At 51.7% G+C, this 26,237-nt stretch overlaps 11 protein-coding genes across 11 annotated transcripts; 5 read left to right on the plus strand and 6 right to left on the minus strand.

Moving 5' to 3' along the window:
• Positions 1-783: 783 nt before the first annotated feature.
• Positions 784-2,109, plus strand: CC77DRAFT_1047186 (ankyrin; the record flags this gene model as incomplete). Its single annotated transcript, XM_018527479.1, has 1 exon — positions 784-2,109. The coding sequence occupies one exon, from the start codon at positions 784-786 to the stop codon at positions 2,107-2,109; it is 1,326 nt and encodes a 441-aa protein (XP_018390016.1).
• Positions 2,110-3,878: 1,769 nt separating this feature from the next.
• CC77DRAFT_1016961 (hypothetical protein) lies at positions 3,879-7,577 on the minus strand. The gene is made up of 5 exons (XM_018524309.1): positions 7,293-7,577; positions 6,864-7,242; positions 6,411-6,818; positions 6,208-6,363; positions 3,879-6,161 (listed from the first exon to the last, which is right to left on the minus strand). Exons 1-5 carry the CDS (start codon positions 7,319-7,321, stop codon positions 4,104-4,106), a joined length of 3,030 nt encoding a protein of 1,009 aa, XP_018390017.1. The 5' UTR covers positions 7,322-7,577; the 3' UTR covers positions 3,879-4,103.
• A 540-nt stretch (positions 7,578-8,117) lies between these two features.
• CC77DRAFT_1016962 (MFS general substrate transporter) lies at positions 8,118-10,276 on the minus strand. Its single transcript, XM_018524310.1, has 4 exons — positions 9,778-10,276; positions 9,405-9,723; positions 9,133-9,357; positions 8,118-9,084 (listed from the first exon to the last, which is right to left on the minus strand). Exons 1-4 carry the CDS (start codon positions 9,898-9,900, stop codon positions 8,276-8,278), a joined length of 1,476 nt encoding a protein of 491 aa, XP_018390018.1. The 5' UTR covers positions 9,901-10,276; the 3' UTR covers positions 8,118-8,275.
• A 321-nt stretch (positions 10,277-10,597) lies between these two features.
• On the minus strand, positions 10,598-11,847 carry CC77DRAFT_1016964 (hypothetical protein). The gene is made up of 4 exons (XM_018524311.1): positions 11,663-11,847; positions 11,606-11,617; positions 11,234-11,552; positions 10,598-11,181 (listed from the first exon to the last, which is right to left on the minus strand). Exons 1-4 carry the CDS (start codon positions 11,669-11,671, stop codon positions 10,628-10,630), a joined length of 894 nt encoding a protein of 297 aa, XP_018390019.1. The 5' UTR covers positions 11,672-11,847; the 3' UTR covers positions 10,598-10,627.
• On the plus strand, positions 11,771-14,310 carry CC77DRAFT_1016965 (N-acetylglutamate synthase). The gene is made up of 2 exons (XM_018524312.1): positions 11,771-12,111; positions 12,162-14,310. Exons 1-2 carry the CDS (start codon positions 12,058-12,060, stop codon positions 14,262-14,264), a joined length of 2,157 nt encoding a protein of 718 aa, XP_018390020.1. The 5' UTR covers positions 11,771-12,057; the 3' UTR covers positions 14,265-14,310.
• A 1,457-nt stretch (positions 14,311-15,767) lies between these two features.
• Positions 15,768-16,786, plus strand: CC77DRAFT_1016966 (hypothetical protein). Its single transcript, XM_018524313.1, has 2 exons — positions 15,768-16,146; positions 16,195-16,786. The coding sequence occupies exons 1-2, from the start codon at positions 16,080-16,082 to the stop codon at positions 16,650-16,652; spliced, it is 525 nt and encodes a 174-aa protein (XP_018390021.1). The 5' UTR covers positions 15,768-16,079; the 3' UTR covers positions 16,653-16,786.
• CC77DRAFT_1016967 (NmrA family protein) lies at positions 16,681-18,318 on the minus strand. Its single transcript, XM_018524314.1, has 2 exons — positions 16,915-18,318; positions 16,681-16,746 (listed from the first exon to the last, which is right to left on the minus strand). The coding sequence occupies exon 1, from the start codon at positions 18,105-18,107 to the stop codon at positions 17,145-17,147; it is 963 nt and encodes a 320-aa protein (XP_018390022.1). The 5' UTR covers positions 18,108-18,318; the 3' UTR covers positions 16,681-16,746; positions 16,915-17,144.
• On the minus strand, positions 16,700-17,062 carry CC77DRAFT_533489 (hypothetical protein). The gene has a single exon (XM_018532051.1). It carries the CDS (start codon positions 16,978-16,980, stop codon positions 16,747-16,749), a length of 234 nt encoding a protein of 77 aa, XP_018390023.1. The 5' UTR covers positions 16,981-17,062; the 3' UTR covers positions 16,700-16,746.
• A 493-nt stretch (positions 18,319-18,811) lies between the features above and the next one.
• On the plus strand, positions 18,812-19,399 carry CC77DRAFT_1057809 (hypothetical protein; the record flags this gene model as incomplete). The annotated part of the gene is made up of 1 exon (XM_018528061.1): positions 18,812-19,399. One exon carries the CDS (start codon positions 18,812-18,814, stop codon positions 19,397-19,399), a length of 588 nt encoding a protein of 195 aa, XP_018390024.1.
• Positions 19,400-20,858: 1,459 nt separating this feature from the next.
• On the minus strand, positions 20,859-22,502 carry CC77DRAFT_1005574 (FAD/NAD(P)-binding domain-containing protein; the record flags this gene model as incomplete). Its single annotated transcript, XM_018523356.1, has 4 exons — positions 20,859-21,189; positions 21,239-21,664; positions 21,712-22,261; positions 22,316-22,502. 4 exons carry the CDS (start codon positions 22,500-22,502, stop codon positions 20,859-20,861), a joined length of 1,494 nt encoding a protein of 497 aa, XP_018390025.1.
• A 1,607-nt stretch (positions 22,503-24,109) lies between these two features.
• On the plus strand, positions 24,110-25,831 carry CC77DRAFT_927444 (cytochrome P450 2C30; the record flags this gene model as incomplete). Its single annotated transcript, XM_018533992.1, has 3 exons — positions 24,110-24,497; positions 24,544-25,248; positions 25,299-25,831. The coding sequence occupies 3 exons, from the start codon at positions 24,110-24,112 to the stop codon at positions 25,829-25,831; spliced, it is 1,626 nt and encodes a 541-aa protein (XP_018390026.1).
• Between the last annotated feature and the right edge of the window lie 406 nt (positions 25,832-26,237).

The raw sequence follows: 26,237 nt of genomic DNA on the forward strand, positions 1-26,237 counted from the left end.
AGCCGTCTTTGCTCGTGAAATATTGGTCAATGGGTTCAAGCGCGGTGCCGCGTATGAGGGAAACAGAACCACACCAAGTTTAGAGCCGTTCCTTGAAAGCACAGTACTGATCGTGAGATCATACTAAAGGTAGCACGGCGCTGAGAGCTGTCTATACATCGAGTGGTGGAGTAACAACCGTGGTTCGATCGAGGGTACCTTTCCCGAAATCCGCCCTGTGAATAAGCTCTGATCTCCGCAATCAAGGGACTAGCGCCCCAATCATTCCCTTGCCCCCAGCTTCTGCGGTCCAAGTTTCACGTTTAGTGTACTATCTGCAGCTGCATCTAAATACAAGCAATTGTCATTTTGCCACCCCATGGAAGGTCACCTGTTGACGTGGCCGTGTCTGTGCCGCATACCATTCCGTGCCACATTGGCAAAGCTTTTGGCGTCCGCAGCACTTTCCTTGTTATATGTTACCCACCATCTGTCCTGGGTACGGCTACCAGAAAGTTTGTGCTAACATCAGACCTAAAGTTTACTGTTCGATCTCACAAGACAAGCATAACAGACATATCCGGGTGCAAAACACGATGAGGGTTCTTGATCTACCTCAAGAGCTGTTCGAATTAATCCTGTGTCAATCGATTCTTGCCCGAGGAGTGAAACGAGGTCTGCGTTTGAGGCTAGTAAATAGTGCGAAGTACTATGTCACGAAAGGAAGGCTTCTACTGACACAGACTAGAATACTTCGGCCGAGAGGTTATACGTGCACTCCATAGGTTCCGGCTCCTCGACGACATGGCTTTTCGTCCAGTTCATTCCTGGGAGGAACTGTACTTCTACAATGCCTATCTAAAGGACCGAATCATGAATGAGCCTGTCAAGGGCAACCGGTTCTTGAACGATGTGCGGAACATCGCTTTCCAAATGGCATCCCTCAGCGAGGTTCGCGAGGCCGAAGAAGATATCGTTTATCATATTGTCCGTACTCTGTGCGAAACAAGGAGGCCACCGGAAACCAGAAAGTACTGGAAGGACGAATTCCGCCGCACTTCTAAATGGGAGCCGGACGAACTAGAGAGGCAACTCTTTGGTGCCGCATTATGCACCAACACGATCTCGTTCATCCGGAGTTCTGATACGCTACGGAACAACATGTTGTCAAATCCTACAAGTCCTCGTAACAGTTGCGTGTTTGGGGAACATATCGAGTTAGCTGCAAAGTATGGCAGTGAGGAGCTCCTGGAGTACCTTTTGACGGACGGAGCGTCTATCGCCAGCCCAGATCTGAAATCCGAACTTTTCAAGTTTGCGGCGAAAGCTGGTCGTATAGAAATCGTCCGATTTCTGTGCAACTTTCGGAGTGAAGAGTGGCCTTGGCCTTTCGAGGGCGATATAAAGGCGATGAGGCGATATCTACGCGATATCCTCATGGGTATCTGGAATCCTCAGGTATGGGACTTCATCGATAACTTGCTCGTTTCTCATGGCTCACATTCGGCCTTGAGTGACATGCTTGAGCACAAGCTCAGTACTTGTGCAAGAGTGAATTACCTAAGCATGGCGGTACATCTAGTAAGGCTCGGCCCAGATACTGAGGAACCTCCCAGTTGGTTTTCGGGGGGCGTTTACACATCTGCAATTGGATATGCTGCTATGCGCGGCTGTTTGCCTCTTGTCGAGCTCTTGTTAGAAAAAGGTGCGAATTCCGAACACACCCTCGCCACTGCGGTGGTCTACGGCCGCGCAAAGCTTCTTAATGTGTTACTGGACCGTGGAATCAAGACAAGCGATGCAATGGTCGGATCACGTCAATCACCGGAACCTGCTCAGCTCTTGCCAAATTTCAAATTCGGGCCGTATCTGGACGTGGTCCGACTACTACTCGATACAGGCGTTGACGTAAACGAAAGCATCGGTAAAGAAAGCCCTCTCGCTTGGGCAATCGCTGCAGAACATACAGCGCTGTTTAAATTCCTTCTCGAACGCGGAGCCAACCTTCACTCTCCGGGAACAGCAGAGGAGTGCGTGCGACGGGCGAAACAAGATGACCTAGAGTCGATGCTGTCACTGCTGGAACAGCATGGAGTTAACGTCAAAGATTGTTCGGAACAGGCTGCTTGAACATGAAGCGCTATGCGGGTATCAAGGAATGAGGGACGTCAAGATCACGGTGTAGCGCACAATCACATATCCTGCAAGGTTAGAATTCTCACTCATGGATACGATTATTTGAGATACTGAGAAGGTACAGGATGTTCATCAAAGAATGCGAGTACGACGTCATGAAGCAGCCAATTTGAAGATGACTACACTGTAGGTACATTCTCTTGACTGGTCGTATCGAACAGGAGTAAACGACTTTATGTCTTTGGCTGTTAACAGGAACGGTGGGATCAACATGGAAGTCAATCGTTGAGCTTTTGGGAGTGCAGCAGATCAGCTAGGTGTGAAGAACCAATCGATCGAAATGATCACGATAATCGTGGGCGAGGTGAGGCGACTGCATGATGAATTTGAACTAGCGACCGGGGCGTGTGAGACGTCACGTATTGCGTTCTGACCACCTTTTGGAGAACAGAACCACACGGACGCATAAAAACCAGTTGATTCCATTTTGGTAAACTCACAAAAGAATTGGTTGGTATGAAGGATGAATTGGATCGGCGAAAGATCTTTTTATATACAGTACAGAATACACTATTGCTCCTTGCAAGTCTCCCGACTTCCTTATCGTATTGAGTGTTAAGCAGGTCATATGGATAAAGCGAGCCGATCTTCTGCTCTTCTATGAGCAAATACGACCACATGCTGGAATGACCTCAGTCTTTTGGTGCGAAGACGTTCTCAGCGAGGAAAAGATCTCGCCCAGCACACGTCAAGCATGCACTCAGTTTTTAGAAGAAAGGAGCGAGAGGGTCATGGTAATCTCTCTAAGTAGTTGGTGATAGAGAGTGATAGATCTTGCTGAGTGGAGAAACGCAGAGAGCAAGGTCTCTCTACTTGTGGCATCCGGCAAAATAGCTGTGATTTACCAACATGTTTGAGCGAAAGCATGTTTGAGAAGGAGGGAGGGAAAAGCGCACATAGTGATACCACATGGTGCTTTCTTCGGAGGTAAGGCCATGCTGCGACAGGACATGGACATATGGCTGTGTCTTTTCGTATTTTTTTTTATTCTCCCGGATCGTGTTTTGTAGCAAAACATTCCAACGAGCGCGAGAAGAGTTCTCAATACGCACCCTTCAGTTCAGCACAGCACACGTGGCTCGCTGCATCGCGCTTTTGAGAAGCAAACTCCATAGGCGACTGATGTCGAGGTTTTGGAGCACATCAACCTTTCTTTCAACAAGAAAAGAGAAGACAAAGCGGCAGCAAAACATCCAACATACGTTTCCCTTCTTTATAGCAGAGCGAGCGAACAGCAGCACACCCATAGCCCAAAAGAACGTTCGTTTCGGTACAGCCACTTCCATGCAATTAATGCATTTTGGTTCTTTGAATTTTCGTATCCTTGACAAACGATTCGCAGGGAGGACAAAGGCATAGCCGGAGACTGTTGTTTTATGCTCTCGCCCAAACATGCTGTGGTACATTGGGCCTTTCTAGACTCCAGAATTCTTGTATCAAGTAAGACCACAGCTGGCAAGCATGGAAAGGGCTTTTTCACCCTTTGAGATGTCAGGGTTGCAGGTTTCTAGTAACCTATTGGACACATTTTATTCGTATTTCTCGTATGGAGAGAAAACCTTCCAACCGGCCGGCTCATACAAAGTCGGGTAAATGTTTTGGAGAAAGAGGACAGGTCATGAACTGTTCGCAAATTTCTTTTTGATGAATGAAGACAGAAGGATGTGTTAGGAAGAAAAGAAGAAGCCTTGGAAGCAGAGATGAGCACTTTATATAGACTGTCGTAGAGCGGTCTATGGATCGGGCTACGCAGCTAGCCTTGGCTAGCAGAGAGACGATGACGTTGGTCACCAACACAACAAAATACATATATGAGCGGCTCGCGAGTGACAGAAATTTCAACAATTGTTCTCCGACTGGGAGTGTACGCCATGCAATGCTATCCCACCTGAAACGCCATTGTCTAAACGCCTGGCCTAGATATAACATCACAACTCTTCCACCTCTCGCTCGACACTGCTCATCCTCTCACTAGCACTCGTTTTCCCCTTCTCTATGCGGAAGCCAACTTCAGTCCTCGCATCATCCGTCAGCCTCCCCCACTCAAGCAAGAGCCTGAACATGTAAACCTCCATATCCTCTTTCCTCAGCACCTTCTCAGTCCACACTTTGCCATCACGTGCAATCTTCTCCGCTGCCTTGATTTGGCCCTCCATCATGCGTTTGTTCCTTGCCTCAACACCGTATCCGCCGAAGTAGGCGAGCGAAGAGAAGAGGTCGTGCAGGCGGATGTCCACAGGAACGAAGTGTTTCCAAGCGGTGAGACGGCCTTCGTACCATTCACGGAAGAGGGCGGCTTTGAAAACGACAGAGTTGGATTGTAGAAAGGGAATAAATCGACCAGAAAAGCCAGCGCCATCAGTATCGAACAAATATCGGTAGCGCCAGTGTTGCTTGAAATCGATAGGATCACCAAAGCCGAACTCGCGTGTCTGACCAGTGCAGTCTTGCCCTGCGCAGCGCGCGATCGGACCGACAAGGCGGACATCAGTCTTGGTCTCGAGAAGTCTTTTGATGTCGCTCGTGCGTTTCAGCATGTATTCCAGATGGCCGCTATGGTCAGGTTTCGGGAGGAGGATAGGTTGGCGGGAAGTTTCGTTGTTCATGAGATGCACAAGTCGCTGGCGAAGCATGCCTTTCCAGGTGCCGTGCGTAGTCACGCCCTCAGTGGTCGTCCCGCGCCAGAAAAGGACATCTACCTTATCTTGGAAGTGAGGATCAGGAAACTTTTCATCAAACCCATACTTGGTCTTTTCCATATAATTCCACGGGGATGGGTATCTGATATCGGCATAACCTGGAGCGCGGCTCTGACTAAAGATTGGGACCATGTCATGAGTACCCATCAAGCTAGCTGGACTGAGATGCATGCCATGCAGATTGGCGATATCCGGCTGATGACAAGGCTCAGACGAGAGACTCCAATTCGCTATGAAGGCGCCCATCGAGTGACCTTGAGTACAGGTGTGGCAAAAGGATTTCGTATACCAATGGCGCTCTCTCCGTGCGCGCGATTGAGGTGGGCAGGCGACAGATCCGTATGTCCCAAACGAGGACTTGATGCGAGCGTCGCTGAAGAAATGTGGATCCGATCGCACACGGTCAACATCCGGCCACTTGTCCGCACGATTAGCACTGAAATCCTTCGTAGGACGAGAAGGCTCGGGTGTAGGGTACGGTTGCGGGTTATCCAGTGCATCCTGTAAACGTTCGTACGGTACAGCGACACGACTCTCATCATTCAGGTTCAATGCGAGATCCATATCGGGAAGCGATTGAGCAAATCGCTGTATCATGGTCGCCGCACCATCCATCATCCAACGGTGCGTATCGGGTACATTGTTGAACACCTCCACCTTCCCGTCTCTTATGCGAATCCCACCCACCCCTTCATGCGTGGCCAGGACAGTGGCAGTACGTAGTCGAAGGTCGTCGGCGTTGAAGGACGAGAAGGGTGCCAAGTCTTTTTCGATATTGTCGTAGTCGTCGATTATGATGGAATTTCGGCTGATGGCGAAGTGATACCACTTGTCGAAATTGGGTGGGGGGTCGCGATGATAGCGTTGCCGATAGTTTACAACAGCCTCAGTGAGAGATCGACTCCGGTAAGCCTGCGATGCCCATCGATCGTGTTGGACAGTCGCAACGTCGATCAGAGTAGTGATGGGATGCTCGAGAACAGGACCGTGCCGGCGATATACAACGACACCAATGGAGAATGCGATCAGCAATACGATGAAACCGGCCGACTGGTTCCTGCCCAGACGAACCGGCACTTTGGATCGTATGCGGGTTTCGATGTTGGTATCTGTGACGAGATAGAGGATGAGCGCAATGGTGAGCAAAGTCAAACACAAAACAAGTCCGACGGTAGATTTTGGTGGAAATGAGTAGGAAACGCCGGTGCCTAGGGCTCGAAGAACGCCGATATATGCAGAGGAAAATGCGGCCAGGAGCAATGCGCTCATAACGCCGTACAATCGAGCCTGTGTGGTCAGTGAGATGGTGACAAGAGGGGCCATGGCAACATACCGATTTGAGAAAACATAACGTCATAAAGGGTATCATCAACGATAAACGCAAAAGACCAAGGAGATATTCCGACGGAAATGAGAGCATCCACTCGCGATGCTCGGGCATGGCGGGGTATATGATAATGCCTGCGACAAGAAGGACTAAAGAAGATGCCTATTCGGAGTCAGATGTGCAGTGGTGTAGAATGGTGATCAACATACAGTAAGTGTCAAGCCAACTAGCAGGTGATTCGAGGTACCATCCTGGAGGTGGATAGTCCAGTCGTCGGCCTCGGAGATGCCATCGTCGATCAGACGGTATGAGATCTGGACAATCACACTGTCGAGCAAGAAGGCAAAGAATTGAAGGGAAGGAATTGTAGTCGCTGTCGAGTCTGCGATGGGGCAGATAAAGGTGGAGCGCAATGCGCTGGACTTGATGATGACGAGGAAGCTGCTGACGGAGAGCAGGAACGAAGGAATGATGTAGCGTGTAGAGCCATCGAAGATAAAGCTGTAGACGGAGTCGAGCTGGGTGCGTGGGCGCATGTCAGCACTCCAGGCGGGGTATTGTCGCTGGCTAGGGTGACGGATGCTGTGGTAGAGGGCAGCGACGAGAGGGAGAAATGCCTGAGTTGGTCAGTACGACTCGCGCAATGGCTGGGACATGCGTACCAATGCAGAAGGACCACTGCACTCGACGTCTTTGGTAACGCGGTAGAAGATGGCTATGCGGCCGCAGATTGCGAACAACAGGACGGCCAGCAGGGCGCCGACAGCCCTCACACTCCAGCCTCGCCGTCTCCCTGGCTGGCCTGCCTCTGTCCATATCTCTTCGGCGACATGTCTGCTCTGGACCTGGTTCAGCGCTATGGCGATATATCTTGTCGGCGGTTGCGGTTGGCTACTGCGCGACGACCACGCCTCAATTGCGACGATAGCGAGACCAGTCAGCAGTAAGACGACGGCGACAGTGTGCAGCGGCTTGTCAAAGGCGAAGGAGTAGTCGACGGGGGTTGCAGTGCTCAAGTAACCGGATGCTAAGACGAGGCCGCTATTGTCTGTCAGCTACTGTCGGTGCTGGTAGCCTAGTTTTGTGCTTACCACGGGAAGAGGAGCGCCTTTCTGTCCATGACGGCCGCATTCTTCGTGGTTGCGATCTAAATCTGCAGGAGGGAACAGTCGGCGCAGCGAGAGACAGTCGACATGACCTGGTGGTGGACAGAACGACGTGAGACTGTGATTGTGTACTGAGGCCCGCGTCACTCCAGGCACGGCTACGGCTGCTCGGCACCTGCAGCTCTCCAGCGGGCTGTGCTAACGAACCCTCACTAACGGGACGGTGGAGAAGTCCGTGCCCGCCCCGAGTCGACGGACTAAACTGCCAGCTATACGCCAATACGCGTCGCTACGAAGTTTCCCATATACAATATCCTCCTGCCGCCTGCTGCTTCGACTTTGCAGTGGGCGGGTGATGATACCCTGCAGTCGCCGATCAGGACCCTTGACCACGATCTCCAGGGACCATCCAAAATTACATCACGCACACCATACGGCTATCACGGCAGACGCTCAACTGCTACGCCTCGCCGTGAGACGTGCGCGACTTGAGATCGTCCCTTTGACATACCACGAGTAGTATGCAGGCCAACCTCAATGCACTTGCACCACGATATTTGCCACCCTGACACCGAGTACATTACGCACGCCTCCGTCGTCATCACTACTAATGTTAGCTTACCACCAATACAGCCCTGCTTGCGAGCGAATGGTGGGGTACATACACGTCCTCGCAATACGGGAACATGCATGCGCCTCACTTTGTTCTAGCGCCAAGCTGTCGCGGCCAAGTCTATTCCCGGTGCCATCTCCTGTCAGCACATCCTTCTCGTATTCGTTTGCATCGGATTGGAGTAGTAGACACGAATGTAACGCTTTTCATTTCCGTCTTTCTGATGTGTGATGATTTCAAGACCTCATGGATAGCTATGCCTCCTCGCAGTCTCAATTTCTACTCCCTCGCCATCAGCAGCCTTCACAGCTAATTCGGTCTTGTCCGTCTCATCCGGCTCGACAAGAGAATCATCCTATGTCTTCCTGTCCACGTCCACCGCCTCGGTATGTGCTGGCGACTCGTTCTTACCAAGTACTCCACCATCCGTCTGCTCCATCTGGCTCTCCGGATCATTCGCATGCGCATTGCTGATGCCGATCTCAGCCGTCGAGAACTTATCTGCCACATTACGGTAAGCCGGCACGAAGTTGACGCAGAAAGAGTAGCTCCATGCTGCGACAAAGAACGCCAGTGGAACAGTCATCGCAATGGCAGTTGGCGAATATCCTTCAAGAGGCCTTGCCTTTCCGAGCGTGTCACTCGCGCCAAATAGCAGCGGAGGTACAACAGCACCACCAGAGACACCAGCCACGATGAAACCTGAGCCACGCTTGGAATACTTGCCCAGTCCGCGCATGCCGAGCGCAACGATCGTCGGGAAGATGATACTTTCGAAGAAGAGTACAATGTAGAGCATGCTCATACCAGTATTGCCTCGCTCGGTAATAGCTGGGATGATGAAGATGATACACATTGTCATGAAGACGAGGAACACCCATCGCGGTTTGACAAACTTCATGAGGGCACTACCCACGAATCTGCCCATGGTGAAACAGCCCTGTGCACCAGCAAGGAAACGGGCTGCTGTCGAGTTGTCTGTTTCGCCGCTGGATGTAACTCGTGTCTCGACCACGTAGTTGATGAACGCTCCAGCTATAGCCACCTGCGCTCCAGTATAGCAGAACTGAGCAAAGGTCGCGTGGAACAAGCGGTATTGCTTGCGGAAAGGCTTCACGTCAGTACCTGCATGCGTACTCTCAGCCTGGAAAGCCATGTCGGCATCTGCAGAACATTAGCGGCTTTTCACGTCTGATCCATGGAGCAACCTACCAGTGATCTCGGGAATCTCTGTAAAGTAATACAAGATCGCAAGGGCGAAGACGAAACATGCGATACCGAGATATGTCCATTGCACGTTTTCAAGGGATGCTTGATCGGTTCCTACGTGGTTGAAGAAGACATAGGACCCAAGAACCGGCGCGACCACAGTGCCAATACCGTTGAAGGCTTGCGCGATATTGATCCTGATTTCAGAATATTTAGGCGGTCCACAGACTACCGCTGTCAGTATATGATAGGACATCTCAGCGACAAGTACGTACCAGCTAGGTAGGGGTTCGCTGCTGTCTCTAGCGAACCTAGTCCATTGCCGATCACGAAGATAGCTACGCAGAAGCCTCCAAACGAACGGTATACGAGGCATGGCCACGCGAGCAGAGAACCCAAACCATACAGGCACAGTCCCCAGATAAAGGTGGCTTTGTATCCCCAGTGGCGCAGTAGCCAGTTGGCATGTCCGAGTGAAGCAAGGGGGTATGCGCCGAAGTATGCTGCCTGCAAGCCGGACGAGCGAGCGCGGGTTATACCAAGGACGTCCTGGAAGTGCTTGTTCAAGGTATCAATGAGACCGTACGAGAAACCCTGGGTGGTGATCAGTCAATTGCTTCCATTTAGGAGCGCGATGTCATGGCTCACCCAAAGGAAGAAAAGAATGGTGACGAGGCAGAGGGGATAAATGGACTCGCGCAAAGTGAGTTCAGCAGCGCGCGTCCTCTGATCGTCGCGACTGCGCAGTGTAGGCCTCCGGAGGAAACCCATGTTGTGCTCGTGATGCGATAGGAATATCGCCTAGCGATAGGTAAGTTGGCAATGTTGATCACGTCGTGAATTGGATGGAAGAAGCGAGCATGAATGTTGGGTTGAACAGAGTAATGAAGTTGGGGCAGTCGCGACGTGGAGAAGCTGCAGGGTCTCGAGGCCTTTCAAGTACCTCTCACCCACGTGAGGTAGCGGCAAGGTTATCGGCTGTCAGGCCATGTGCATGGCAACCAGGTTTCGACACAAGAGGCTCGATCTCAGAGGTTGATTTATTGAACCCGCCGTTGCAGCCAAGGCGAAGCTTGACCTCATCAAGTGAGTGGGGAGGGGAGAAGCTGGGGTAAAACCTGGGGATTTTAACGCTGAGAAGACTAGCGTGATGCGACGTTGGGAGAATGTTCTGACAGATGATGCATCCTCGGCAGAGTTAGACCGACGACGTGCATCGAGAGAGGTTGCATCGGGTAGCGATCAGCCATGTCGCGTCATGTTTAAGCCGCGTTGAAAAGCCGCAGGCTGAAATACACATGCGTCTGCTGTGACTGTGGAAAGTAAGTCGAGTTCAGATCGCCATTACCATGCTCGTAGGGACGGCAGGAGCATTTAGCGCCACGTAAATACCGCTTGGGCGCTTGGGCGAACCTCAGTGCAAGCACGAACGTTGCGACGCCATCATATGAGGAAGATCATCTCAATATTCTAGAAATGCCATGGAAGATTTACCCCTCTAACCCTTGTTCTTGAAATCCAATCCGCTCTCCTGCCTTACAACTCCATACACACTTGGGATATCTCCTTTATCGCCGATCTCACTCTTCACACCGTCCAACCTTCCCTGCGCTAGTTTCAGCATCTTCATGCTCTCCTTCGCGCCACTGCTTTCTGCCAGTGACATGGCATGTCTTGCATCCTTTCTCGCTAGATCAATGTGGAAGAGGGGTTCCTCGCGCTGGTAGTAGTCACCTGCCAACATGCGCTGCGAGTACGCTGTGTAAGGGCCGGGAAACATTGTGGAGATGAACGTGTGGAGGTTGTCTACTCTGAGTCCAGATTTTTCAGCTAGAACATGGCCCTCGGACAGCTGAGAGACCATGTTAAGGATGAAGGTGTTGCCGATGACCTTCATGAGTGTAGCGTTTCCTGCTGGTTGCCCTGAGAAGTCGATATTTGCGCGGCCCATCACACCTGTTGTATACGGGACTGCTTTTTCGCAAGATGCCTTTGAGCCTGCCGACACACAAACCAGTTGGCCATTATCTGCCATGGCTGGGGCGCCGAATACTGGAACGATGTTAGACTCGGCTGCTTGAGTGCAGTAACATGCAAAACTCACCAGGCATGCCTACGAATTCACCGCCTTTCTCTGTTATCTTCTTCTCTAGTCCATTCGTTGTATCAGGGTGCACGGTAGAGCAATCTACAACGAGTTTGCCATTAACACCGGCTTCGAGCATCGCATCAACAGCAGAGTTGACAGCTGCATCATCACCCAGACACATGAAGATGATGTCGGAAGATTTGACTGCATCGCTGATGGTGTCAACAACTTTTGTCTTGGAACCACCAAGTTTAGAGGCGAGATCTTCAGAGCGGGATTTTGTGCGGTTGTAAAGGATCAGGGGCTTGTCAAGGTTGCCCTTCTCAACCAAGTTCTGCGAAATTCATTTAGCATGAAACTTGCACGATAGGTTCCGACGCTTCATACTTTGCACATGCCCTTTTCAAGTTAGTGACATGTCGAGTGACAATGGTATATACTTACCCTGCCCATGTTGCCGAGGCCAATCCAAGCGAGTTGTGGCGCCATAATTCCTTCTGGGATCTGAACTGGACGTGTCTTTGCGGGTCATGAAGACACAATGCCAAGTGCAACAACTTATACCATTCAGTGCCTCTATCTTGCCTACCGTGAGTAAGCGCTTCGTCATGGTGTTCATCGTCGTCATCCGTCAGTAGACCCGGGGATAAGGGCACAACCGGGCCGATGTCGGTTACCAGCAAATGACGTTCCCACGCTGTTATCGATGTTTGGGCCCTCGAAAATGCGGATGCGGGCGCACTTCCCCACACAATTGTAGAGTCATACGTCTGCTCCGAGCTCCCAATTGCGAAAATTCGGTCTGTAATGTGTTCAGCGGCTGGACGGTAGCATGAAGCATGTTCATCTGGAGCAAAGCCCCCGCGAGGGGCTTGGGGAAGGCTACAAACAAGGTGCGTGCGACACAGTGATTCGTACTCGTAACCATACTGACAACAAGCAGCTTCCCAAGCGCGATGACAGTGGTAAAGTCTTCGAAAAGATCCAACATGCGCGTCTCTCCACGTCCACCACCTACGTGCGGAAATCGTCAAGCTCAGCGAAAGAGCGACAGCGCGCCGAACGCCAGCAGCTGACGCGCCTGCTGAAGGAGTCGCCCGGCAAACGCGATGCGCGCAACTTTCTGAAGCAATTCGATGCGCCCAAGAAGGGCAAAGCGGCCATCGCAGTAAAGGCCAAAGAGCTGGTCAGCGAGAAGATACACAACGAGTCGGGTTCACTGCGAACAGGCGTCAATTTGGGCGACTTGTACAAGCCGACCGTCTTTACGCGCGAGCCGCTCCCGGAACAGGAGTATCAAGCGGAACAGAAGGACGAGCCAACACATCTGGCACTTGTCAAACTTCGCCAGCCACAGACGCTTGACGACCGCACGTTGGGAGATATCGCGTTGACATTGAGTCAGATGGCACAGCTGGGGCTCAGTACCGCTGTAGTACTGGACTGCGACCAGGACACCGGCGCCTACAACACAGAGTTCACGCTGGAATATGGAAACATGGTCAGAGAGCAGGCTTTGCGTTTAGTGGCAGCGCTGGAAGAATACAACGAGCCAGGAGGTCTGTTGGTAGAGGACGCTCTGGGCTGCACTCCATCAGCCAACGACATGCCCAGTACAGTCCAGGTGCGGGGAGGAGTAGAGGTTCAGCACAGCTACCTACTCTTCCCACCCATCGACGACGGTGTCATACCAGTCATCACGCCCTTCGCCTACGACACAAACCTGAAAAAGGTTAGGGTTCAAGCAGACGACGTGCTTCTTGCGCTTGTCCGAGAGTTTGCTGGCCTCGCTGGTCAGACAGGCAGTAACGGCGCAGTCGGCGGTGTACGGCATAAAACAAAAGACCTTGTAGAAATGCCTATCTTGGACCGCATCATCATCCTCGATCCGCTTGGTGGCATACCATCTGAAAAACGAGCAGATGGTGCCCATGTTTTCGTCAACCTGGAAGCCGAGTATCGCGACATCAAGAAGGAGCTACTGCAGCTATCGTCAGCAATCCCGGATGACAAGACCCAAAATTCAGTATCGCTTGGTACTGGAAATCCATTCTCAAAGTTTGTCGAGGAAGAAGTGGCATCAATACCAGGCGCAGAGCCACAGCAGATTAGCAACTCGGCTCCGATGCGCCATCTGAAGAATCTCGACGTGCTCGAGCGCGGCCTAAAGCTGCTACCTCCATCCTCCTCTGGCCTCGTTCTCACGCCGCTAGAAGCTGCAAGGAAGGCTATACCCGATGATGCGCGCACCTCGCCTGCGAAGAATCCTCTGCTGCACAACGTGTTGACCGACAAGCCGATGACATCCTCATCGCTCCCGACATCACCAACTTCTCGTTTCTTGGGATCGACTACACCAAACCCTGCCACATTCTTCAAGAAAGGCATACCCCTTACCATGATTCCAGACCCACGAATTCACGGACCATGGCAGCCACCTTCTGCAGCAAACCCAAGCATAGAGCTAGCAGATGACCCGCGCATCAACTTTCCCAAACTTGTCGATCTTATCGACGACTCATTCCGGCGAAAACTTCATCCCAAGAACTACCTTGATCGTATCCGCGGCCGTGTTGCCGGCATCATCATAGCGGGTGACTACGAAGGCGGCGCAATCTGCACATGGGAGACGCCCAAATCCCTCCATGGACTCGACTTTCCCGTCAACCCATCCCGGGATTCGCCCTACTATGTCCCTTACCTCGATAAATTCGCCGTCCTCACGTCTTCGCAAGGCTCTGGTGGCGTTTCAGACATCGTCTGGGCTGCTCTGACGCGGACATGCTTTCCTGATGGTGTAGTCTGGAGGAGTCGGACTAGCAATCCTGTGAACAAGTGGTACCAGGAGAGGAGCAAGGGTATGTGGAACTTGCCAGGTGATCAGTGGACCATGTTCTGGACTACGCAGGGTGTCGAAAATGGGTGGCACGCTGAGGAGTGGGGTGGGGCGGACAGGCAGAAGGAGTTGAGGAGGTGGGATGCCTATGTGGATGTTTGTAGTGGCATCGAACCGAGCTGGGCAGACGGTATACAGAGAGCAGATTAGGCACAGTACTTGGGGTGCCGTGCGAATATATATATGTTTCCATGACGCCAAGATCAGTTGTTTTGAGCTGCCAATAGCCTTGACATATGAGTTCAGCCTTTGCCAAAAGTTGTTGAATCCTCGGGATGGCGCTGAGCAAATGTGTGTATCGCTGTGTACAGTGTAATTGTGTCTGGTACATTTTGACTAGTCCTCAACTGTGCGCTTTGGTTCTTCCGAACTGGAGTGTTTCAAAAAGTGTATATCTATTCCTTCACACCTTCTTTCCTAGTCTTCCTCACTTCATCCGTGCGAAAAAAAAGGCGATACTTCAAAAAGGTGACCTACCAACTTATGACTTTCGCGTTTCTCGACTTTCGGAAAGAAAACTTCAAAGCTGCATGGCAGCAGAAGGAGGAATGTTCTACACAGTCGTCAAAAAGTTCTATCAGTATCAGCATGATCTTTGGCGAAGCTGGATCTGTCTAACACGCCTGTCACTGTTTTGCTCAAAGAGCAGATCCTGAAGTCTGACTCGTATCATGCTTCCATTCTTCAAAGATCCTTTCTGAGAAGTCTACAGGATAGATCTAAAAACCAAACCGACATACTGTCATGACTGAGAATGCTTCGCTGCCTCCCTATAGCAGCTGACCAATGGTTTGTCTGGTGAACAGTTATGAAAGTGTACAAGTAAAGCTTGAAAGAGTCAGAAGGGATATATCTCTCGTTGAACCCTTTCTTCTCTTTCTTTGCAAAAAAAAAAAGCTGTACATATTAAAATCCCCCACAATGTGGACCATGGCTTGCGTGTCTTCGCTGTCCGAAACGTTGTGAGGAATTTTCCATGATAGTAAGAACGACCGGTGAGCTGACATCGAATTCGAATGCGTATGTTGTCAGCATGCTACTTTTTACGAATGAACCTGAGGAATCTGAGGACTTTCCAATCCACAACCAAAAACGACGGCGGCTGTAGCCATGGCCGTGAGTACTCCTCTGCTTCTTCAGATCATACCCAAGGACAGCGTATTCCTGACTTGTTGTAATCAGCACTTTTACCTCAGATTTGAATGATATCTCAAAGGCACTCAATGCAGCAGACGGTCACAAAGGCTCCACAATCATTCTGTGTCCCTTATGCTATTGTGTGCTGAAATATCGTGTTACGATGAGCACACACGTAGAAGTACCATCTCTTCGCGTGGTGTCGAGTCCGCACGCCTCGCTTGCGGGCTGACGTCTAAACTTGAATTGAATCTCGCCGATGACAACTTGGCCTGCTGCGGTATGTCCAAAAGAAACATGAATACTCGTGGGCAGAGTCCTGGTATTGTCGGAGTCACCTCCCATTCTCACAACAGCGTCAGCATCGCAAAAGCTACAGACTCCGCCAGCGCGTGGCAGGGAACTCACCGACTTTATCGCAGCAGATGCAAGACGCATCCAGGGCACACCGATGCAACTGCTTCACACATCAAAGTCCACTTCGAAAATACAGACCCCTGTCATGATGTAATCGAGATCGCCCAAAACGGGGGTGCGCCTGGAGCCCTGGAGGGACGCGACGCGACGGCCGTGGGGAACCGAACTACAGCCGCCAGGAACACCGCCATCACACCATAATGCAGGGTGGAGTGGCCCAACGCGGGCTTTGGGGGTCTCGGAACGGATATGCATGGTTGCTAGTACGCGAAATAAGTTTCGGTGTTTGTTGATGGGAATTGTTAATTGGAGGTGGTCGTCGCTGAAAGTTCTTGAACGCGTTCATTCCTCCTTCCATATACTCCAAAGTCAATACCTAATTCTACACATACGCCGAATCAAACGATCAACATGTCAGACAACATCTACGTAAAGAGTGTTGCAGGAACCTGCATCACTTTCTCTTTCATCCTCGCTGGTGAGTCCAGGGTTCAACATTACCCAAATTCACTGCTCATAGACCTAGGCAATGCCATCACACAGTCCTACATGACCGTCCCCGCGCTTCTCGTCAACTTCCCACGCGCAGGCACACCCGAACACAAAGACCGCGCACGTCTTCTGGGCCGTCAGTGGCCTCTCTGCTGGACAGTCGGCAACCAGTTTTTCCGTCCCATTTCAACTCTGGGATTCCTGGGTTACGCCTACGCTGGTTACTCAGTCTACCGTGAGGGCATGCTCGCCCGCAGTGACTGGAAGCTTTTTGGTGTTGCGGCCGTCATGCACTTGACGACCATCCTGCACTCGGCTATCAACATGCAGCCGTTGAACGACAAGTTGGAGGCGTTGGCGGAGAGGAGCAACGAGAAGGAGTTGGGTGAGGCGGAGAGCATTGCGACAAAGTGGGCCAGCTGGAACAGGCTGAGGTTGGTTACACCAACCATTGCTGGTGGCCTGGCACTGTGGAACTTGCTCTCTTTGTAGAGAACTTAAGTAGTTCCGGCCTTTTGATTGCAGTTAGGAGTTCGGCCATTGTGCTGCCTACCACATCGTTTTTGTATGTGTAGGTGTTTGGAGTCTAGCATAGGATCAATGAAGCGTACGAATGATTGAGCACTTCAAGTTCCCCATAAATTCTGTGATTCTCATGCAACTGAGGATACCTGTTATAACGCCAACACATGGACGGACAAAATATGCCAGGCATACAGATGCATGTAGATCTAGGACGAATTTTGATGCTTACTGTGTTTGATTCGCTACCAGCGGAATCTCCGAGTACGATGGTGACGCAGCTGAGAACTAAGAACATGTGCGTCAGGAATGATAAGTTCAGTAATATTGGACAAGCATTGTTTGAGGATCATGAATTCATCGAAAACTACAGAAGACACCGGGACAAGGGTCAGGATCCCAAAAAGCTCAAAAATCCGACGCTAGAGGCTTATCCCCGCCAGAATATGGAGGCATCATCATCTATCGCTTGATAGCCTGTCCCTTCCACCCACTCCTCTCTGCCAGCCAAGTCTCGAAATCACACAGCTTAGGCTCCTCCTTCCTCAACTTGTTGATATCACAACCATAGCCCTCAGATGCAAACCAACTAATCATGACGTTCACTTCGGTGACGGCCCACATAAGCGCGGAGCCAAACATGCCGTAGGTGGCCGGCACTGGACTGCCAATAACACGCTCGAAACATCCACTCATCTCGTCCATGGTGAGCTCACTACCGGCGAGAGCCTCGGCGCGTCCGTTCCATTCTTGGTTGTTGACGAATGCTTTTGCACCGAAAAGGCCAATGTCTTCAACAGACACCCACTGGTTGGACTTGCCCTGCAATGTATCACGAAGCGCGGCAAGGAAGACTTTGCTTGGGAAACCAGGTACTAAGTTGTCCATGAAGGCAACAGGTCGGAGAATGGTCCAGCCCATGGTCTCGCCATTCTTGCCAGCCTTCTCGAGAAGATGCTTCTCGATCTCGTACTTGCTCTGGAAATGTGGGATGGGCGTTGGGTTCTCGAAACTTCGCTCGTTGCCGCCGCGGTCGACGCTGGAGTAAACGAAGTGCGTGACGCCTTCTTTAATCGACTCATCGATTAGAGCGTTACCCTGCACAACCTCGCTTTCGTGGGTGACATTCTTGCCTAGAGAAACTTGTACAGAGTATACACCCCAGATCTTCTCTTCTTTACCGGCTTCTTTGAGTGCAGCCTTAGCTGATGCGAAGAGCGCTGGGCAATCGTCCAAGTTGCCTTGCACCAACTTGACGTCGGGGTGACGCTCGACAATCTTCTTTGCAGAGCCGGAGTTGGCGTCACGGGTGACAGCCAAGAGTGTATATTCAGCGTGCGATGGGTGCTTTGCGAGTTGTTCGAGCACGGCTCCGCCTTGTTTGCCAGTAGCGCCAGTTACAAGGATAGCTTTCGTGGCGGCCATGGCGGGGTTGCTTGTTAGGGTAGAAGAGTCGCTTGGCTTCGGAGGGGCTTATGATACCGCTGTAGGTCGAGCTTGTTTTCAGCCTCAGATTTAATGATAAGCAGGAAGAACGATCACGACAGAAGAACAGAGGAAGCCTCAATAATATGCATAGCTTCACGTCGACGCGTCGCGCAAAGGATGGGCTGCCGGCCCCGCAACACCTTAGTACGACCGTTGCTTCTGTTCAGAACGCAGCTCCACTCTTCTGAATGCTGATCTCACGACGGAGCTGCAGAGAATGGGGCCCGTACAGCGAATGGTAGTCTTGTCATGATGTTCCACAACGCCACGGGTCGGTGAGGGACCACACCGACATTGCGGTGATTATGCAGGAGCATTACGGAGACCGAGCTCAACACGACTGGACGCAAGCCATGGAGGGGTTCAAAGTTTGATCACCGGTGTCGTGACTGGAAGCCGCAACAATAGACGGGTCCGTAGATCATAGTCGGATTATTTACGGCTTGGATGATCATCCGGGTAGATACTGTAGTGCGCCGTCAGAATGATCTTACTCGCTACCAGATTCTAGCAGGAAACGATGAACTAGCGACGCCAGTGGAGGCAAAGTTGGAAAAGTTGGAAGCCGAAACTGCAGACACTTCGGATACGAACATATCGTAGATATCCCATTTTCAACGCAAAGTCTCTGTCACATCATAATGTCAGATCTAGGCTTCACCCCCTCCGAGATACGCTTTGCTACCGCAACTCTTGCAGCAATCGCAGCTCTCGCTCCCATCGCATACTATCTTTACCCATCGCAATCGCAAGACTCGACCAAATACCTCCAGACTTTCAATCATTTCATAAACAGCTATTCGACTCTTCGTCCCCAGGCGCTGACGACAAACGCAACGCGAGACTTTACGCATACCTCTCTTCCAGCAGAATTGAACCTACCCACACGCTCGATCCAACCTTTCCGCGAACATGCACAAGTTGTATTCGATATATTCAAGGACTTCCAGGTAGTCCCGCAAGACGACGGACATGGAGGCAAAGCAGTGCACTTCTCGAGAGATACGAACACAGTGGTAGCGCACTGTAAGATGGGAGGCAAAGTAGATAAAGACCATGAACTGGGCGCACAGCTAGCTGAGAGCCACATTACAGAGTGGTGGACTGAAGGCGTACTATTTGTAAAGCTCAGTAAAGACGGACAGAGAGTTGAGAGCGTGAGGGAGTTCATGCACAGTAAGAAGGCGGAGGAGCTGCATATTCGTCTGCACGGAGCTGTGGAATTCTGAGCCAGTGGCCTCAGTAGAACGTCCATGGTGTTGGACTTGACATATACACATGATCGACGTCGCTGACGGTCGTCGAATGCATACAGCGACGATCATTGGAGTATCAAAGTCACGTGGACACGCATTCACATAGCGCGTTAGCGTCCTGAATAGGGATGTGTCGAAATACACTCTGCACCGAACCTACCACTATTAAATAAAAGAGTCGTGGAACAATTAGACAGTCGAATTGGTATCACAGCAAGCAGAGATTCACATGTTACTCTTTCGCGTCGTCCTAGGTCTATCCCCTCCCTTGCAATCTCACCACATCCATCTATCAGCCACGTTCCAACGAGCGCTCCATTACCCCTCTAAGCCACTCCAAATCCTCGCGTCTCCCTCTCTATCCGCGGTGCGACGCTCAACAAGTGCCCCCTGCAGTGAACACTAGCGCGACTAGGCAGCGTCATAGACTTCTCTACGCGTCTTATTTCCCCGCTCTAGACCAAATAACGAAACACCGCTTGCACATCACGTACATGCTTCAGAGTTCCAATGTCCGGCGGAGAGCCGTGATAATGTATCATTAATCACGGAAGAAGGAATTAGAGAGGTATTGGGGGGCTGTAGTAGTGGAACTGGGGATGTGCGTTTTGTTGCAGGGTGGGTACTTGCAACCTGGTACGAAGGTGAGATTGATTATCTGCATTAGGATGTTGGTCTGAAGGCAGTTCTAGGAAGGTTCCAGGGTAGTCTGTGCAGAAGTTCCTGTTGTCTATGGGGTAAGGGGCGATGCGTTGAAGGGGCCAAATCTGCTGCTGCCCTGCTTCTTCGCGATCGTCAAGTTCTGCGGCCATCTGTAGGGCGGCGGTTGTAAAAGCCGACATGAAGGGGCTCCGTCTGGGCGCGAGAAAAAGAGTTTGGTCCTTGGGTGCCCGTTCCGAGACCGAGTTCCAAGGTTGCGCCGCTTGCTTTAGCTAGAACTTTGAGGCAGGAACGGGAAACTTCCTTTCCGGCGCATCTCGGTTGTGAAACGTGTGCTTGCCGCGGACCTGCAGATGCTGTGTACCATGGCGCTTACACAGTTCTCGTGTCGAATCTCAGTAGGCACATCGATAAGTGCGTGTCTCGCGACAGGTATATGTGTGACATGCTGTGGTGTTCCTTGAAAGGACAAGCAAAAGCGAGTCAGTCAGTAAGCGGCAAGATCGGAGCGGCCGCTGTCATTGATGGAAGAGGAGCGCCAAAAGAACGGGCACTCCCGTTGTGGAATGACTTGCCCCGAAAAGGCAAGACCTACTAAATCACCACGCTAAGGCCTTGTTCACCAGAAGTTGAAGAGCAGATTCTTTTGAAGAAGGTCATGGTTTTTGATTGAAGTGGTCAAAATCATATTTCGCTATGGAGTGCTCATAAGACACATTTGTAACGCCACGCACGCAGTTTGCCCTGCGGCTATGCTTCCGGATGCCCATGCTTACTCCCAATCACCAGCGCCAAGATCGATAGCCTTACCCGCCCTCATGTCCTCCATGATCTTTTCGATACTCCAAGGCTCGTACTTGTAGCCCTTGGGGTAGTTGGGCTCGAACTTATCCTCATCCTTCATGTCAATACCCTCCTTCAGTGACTGTGCACTCTTCTCGTAGTTCTCGTACACGTAGGCCTCAGGGTCGTGAGACCAAACCCACTTGGGAAGCTTGGGCGCAGCACGGCGGGGGTCGAGCTTGACCTTGTCCCAGTCGGTGTCTTGGAGGAGTTCAGCGTTGGAGAAACCAAGCTTCTGTGCGCAAGAGTTACGGATGAAGCTGTGCTGTTGCATTAGCATGTGCGTGTAGATCTGGGGTGGTGGCTTACCGGAAGCGAATGTGTACGCGAACAGACTGAGGGATGTTTTCCTTGCCACCAACCTGGAGACAAGAAGCTATCGAGATAGCATCCTCGATGGCTTGGGTCGCACCGTTTCCGGAGGCTGGCAGGTAGGAGTGGGCAGCGTCACCAATCTGAACGACGCGGGCAGCGGGCGAGGTCCAGCTAGGCTGGGGGTTACGCCAGAGCAACTCGAAGTTGACAATGGTCTTCTCTGGAGTGGTCTCGACAAGCTTCTTGAAAATGGGCGCCCACTTGATCTTCTCCATACCAGGCATTTTGTCCATGCCGTCAAGAACCTCTTCCTTCTCGATGGTGTTGTTCCAAGACTCCTTCTCAGTACCAGTAACGTCGTGGTTCATGATCCAAACCATGACGTCCTCGCGAGACAATGTAAGCGCATATGTGGAGGGACTGTGGGCGTTAGCAAAGCCACGGCTTGTGCAGTCACAAAGACTTACCCCAACCATGTCCTGACGATTGGTTCGTTTCCTGGCATCATCTTGAAGAACTCCTTAACCTCTGGGTCCTTGTCGAGAGCCTCTCTGGGGAAAGCAGCACGCCACATTGCCCTTCCGGACGGCCTCGCGCGCACTTGTCCGCCAACAAGCTTCTGACTCTTCGATCCAACGCCGTCGGCCGCGATGACGACGTCCGCCTCGTAGCGCTTGCCATCGTCCGTGGTGCAACCTCCCTTGCCAGTCTGCTCGTCTTCAAAGTAGTCTACAACCCTACGGTTGAATTCTACGGAGACACCCAGGTTTTCTACGGCGCTTACAAACATCTTGTAGACAAGCGGGCGCATTTGGAACTCGCCAGGAGGGGTATCGGGATCCAGCCCTTGTGCGCGGAGGCGGTCCGCCACCTTCTTGGGTCCAATGACAACCTCACCGGAGTGTTTGAAGGTCTCGATCCAGGCATTGTGGAGAGAAATCTTCTTGTACTCCTTGAGCAGTTCAGGCCAATGCTTTAGGAAGCGGGTTGCGCTGAGACCCATGAAGTACATGTCACCTAAGTCACATCATGAGCAATGCGTCAAGACTACAGTTTGAGGATGCTGCTCACCAGCTGTGTTGATGTCTGCGTTCCTCTCCAGCACACGAACATTATGTCCTTTGCGTGTGCACTCAAGGGCAGCAACCAGACCAGCCAAACCAGTACCCACGATAAGTACGTCGATACCGGTGTTAGGGTATGAGCCTATTGGCTTCGACTCCATCGTGGAGTCACGGGAAGTAAGAGCGTGAGGCATGATTGCGGTTTGGTGTGTAGGATGGTTGAGGGGTTGGTGTATCGTCGAAACCAACTCCAGACCAAATTATGCCTGCCTTTCATACATCTTGAGGGTTGCCTTCACCTGCATTCTCCGTTGGGGTACCAGGGAGGGTTGCCGAAGACCCCTCGGATGTCCGAGTGGCCGGCATTTCTAGTTGTTGTACTTTCACCCTCGTACGACGGTATGCAGGTATTGGACGGAGCAATGATCATTACAGTTGGCGCAAGATTGTCAGGAACACGGCTTGTTTGGTCTTGGACCGATCTCGATGACGACGAATCGTCTCTCGCGCTAGCCAAAACTCCCGATTTATCAATGTCCGTGCACTCGCGCTATGGTTCCCCACAAACTCCGGAGGCCAAGCGTACTCAACGGCACCCTAAGCCATGTCCAAACGAGATCGAGCTCAAGGTTGCTGTGTTGGATATACGCGCAGATGAGATTCCCGCGGCTCTCCCAGCCTATCGCCTGTCTCACGGCTGTATCTCGCTGTTCCACGTGGAGACTTGATGACTGCAGCGATTGAGATCTGATTCATGTGTAACGTCGCTAAACGTACGTCAGCCTTCCTGATGACGCTTAGACTTCATTGCTCTTGAATAGTAAAAATCGGGGCGCAAAGGCTGGCTGAAAATCGCACCTTCCTTTAGGGAAAGTTGCACGTCGAGAAACCTTTTGGTGTTACGACAGCTGAGAGGCTTTGGTTTCAGAAATGCAGCACGGGGCTTGTGCTCATTATCGAGTCGTTGGATCATCCACGTCGATCACTGACGAGGAGTAATTGTGACACCCTTGCCGGTAACTATGCTGCATGTCTTGATAGTGAAGAGGGTCTCACGGCGCGGTGATATGCCGGCTGCCGACTTAGACCTTGGCCTTGGTATGTGTTGTCGATGTGTAGTATGGTACTAGATAGATAACGGTAACTTACCTAGACACGGCGGCGGAATGGCACGCAACCACTAACCGCGTGCTCTGTCAGCTGTATCAGACTTCCAATGCAAGGGGTGGCTGTTTCGATACGCTCGAGTTCATGCAAGTGAACTTAGTCCATGTCGATCTATGTGCTCTCCCGGCGCACCGATACATGTTAGCACAGATCCAAGCTCTTCAATATGTCATAATCGGCGCCCGCTAGCACCGACCTCTGCTCTTCCGCTGTAACGGGAACAGATTCTTGCGATCAGCAAGCATGCTAGTGACATTGGCATCCTAGCAAAATATGGAAATCGGTAGTTTCCAACCTTGGCTATTGGATGAATCTGCCGTCTGTCACCCCAAGCAATGCTTAGGCCATATCGGCTATGCTCGTCCAGACGCCGATGAAGTTGCTGCTCTAAACGGTTTCGCCGCGGCAGTGGTCCCTGTATAGCTGTACATAAGTCAAGGTCTGGGGAGCCGGACAGGTGGTAGTTCAACTCCAAGCTGTGGTGTGATATTTACCAGAATCTCCCACGCTGTAATTTTGTGTTATCACGGTTCTTCCACCTGCATCCCCGCTCAAGACTCTTGGCGACAGTCAGTCACCCTATCTGACTTGGAATCTTCCACACATTCTTTCAACTGTCTCCCGCTTTAACAACATGCACCCATTCACAGCTTACGCTCTTGGCGTCGCGGTCGTTGGCCTCGTCGTGTACGCAGTCGTCGATGCTGTCGGCAAGTACGACAAGAGGTACAATGTCCAGAACATGCCTGGCCCATGGCAGCTACCCTGGATTGGGCGCATTCACGATCTTCCCATCGAGTTCATGTGGCTGAAGTTCAAGGAGTGGGCCGACATTCATGGTCCCATCTACCGGACGAAGATGTTGGGCGCGAACTTCATCATCATCAGTGATGAGAAGATCGCAGAGGACATGCTTGTAAAGAAGGCGAAGTTGTATTCCGATCGACCCGAGATCAAGTCGCTGTTTGATGCGAAGAGCACATACGGCTCAATGGAGTACCTGCCTCTCATGGGAAAGAACCGTAAGTTCGCCGGCGATCCTTGAACGACCTTCGCTGACCAAAGTAGAATACTGGGCTCGTCAACGAAAGTTTACTCACTCTTACCTTACCGGTGCGACCAATGTACGCTACAACGGCATCATGGAGTTTGAAGCCAAGCGATGGATGGCCAGGCTCTTGGAAAACCCCGATGATTTCGGCTTTTCGCTCGAAGACATGTGCTCCAAGGTCATGTGCCAGTTGACATGGGACGACCCCTCGCTCAGTATACCTCTTACACCCAGCGCATGGGGACTGCTCACTCAGATGTCTCCCGCCGGCCCGATCACCAACGTCTTGACTCCTCTCTGGGATTGGGTTCCCGAACCGATCAACCCCTGGAAGCTTCGGGAGCGCAAGCGCCACGACGAACAGCAAGCCTTCTTCATGCAGTGCCTCCAAAAGACCAAGAAGAGCATGGAAATGGGTAAGCAAAGGTCTTGCTTCACCAAGAACTACCTGGAAACTGCCGAAAAGTCGAACATCTCTGGGGATTACGAGGCGTCTTGCGTGATCGGAATGATGGCTCTCGTTGGTATCTTCACTGTCACTGGACCCATCTACTACTTCTTGATCAGCATGGTCCATCACCCCGAATGGCAGGTCAAGTGCCAGGATGAGATTGACCGCGTTTGCGGTAACAACCCCCCTGCCGTCGCCGACCTGCCCAACCTTCCCATCCTCCGTGCTTGCATCAAGGAGACAATGCGATGGAAGCCAACCGTACCTACTGGTAAGTGTATACCCGACTAATCGTGACACTGAGACTGACTCTGATCTTAGGTGTCGCACACGAGGCCGAGGCCGACGATTGGTTCCAAGGGTACTTCATCCCCAAGGGCACACGTATCCTTCCTCTCGACTGGGCTTTCCTTCGCAACCCTGTCAAGTACCCCCAGCCCGAAGAATTCCGTCCCGAGCGATGGTTGGAAGCCGGATGGCCCACTTTCCAAGAGCCGTTGACCAAGTACCCTGATATCGTCGGCATGACTTCTTTCGGTTGGGGCCAGCGCCAATGTTTGGGCATGTCCATCACACGTGACGAGACGGTGACAGGCTGCGGAGCGTTGATGTGGGCCTTTAATCTCAGGCGCAAGGTCGACCCAGTCTCAGGCAAGGAAATCGAAGTACCGCTGAACAAGTCCAACTCTTTGCTTATCATCAAGCCGGATCCATGGGAGATGGCTTTCCAGCCTAGGAGCGAGAGCCGTAAGCAGGAAGTGATTCAGCTCTGGAAAGAGGCTGAAGCGAAAGACATCCAGGAGCGTGCCGCATTTGCGAAGGCATCTGAGATGAACATTCTTGTGGAGCCGTAGACAGCTTTTCTTTGTTTGTTTGTTGTGTTGGGTATATCCGAGGGCATAGCTGGAAGGCCTGGCGTTCGTGAGCGTTCTCTTCTTCTGTCTCACCTTATCTTTCTCCTATGTAGTTTTCAGACCATGGCCACGTCGGCTGGCTATAATTCTCAACCTTTTCACCACATTCGATTCTACTATGATATGTTGCTCGTGCGCCGTTGCGACTGCAGGAAATGGTGACGGGAAAGAAGCACATGTGACAATGACGGAGGGACACAGCAGCTGACCCTTATCTTATGTTTCGTGTCGGACGTTACACATGAGGCTGTAGAGCTCGTATTCGCTATGAGGAGCCGACCAGCAGGCGCTATCTCGGTGTACGGTGTTCCGTGCCTCTCAGCTGTCTCCTGTCATCTCGACGCCA

The sequence above is a fragment of the Alternaria alternata genome (genome assembly GCF_001642055.1).
Source record: "Alternaria alternata strain SRC1lrK2f unplaced genomic scaffold CC77scaffold_3, whole genome shotgun sequence".
Classification (NCBI taxonomy): Eukaryota; Fungi; Ascomycota; class Dothideomycetes; order Pleosporales; family Pleosporaceae; genus Alternaria; species Alternaria alternata.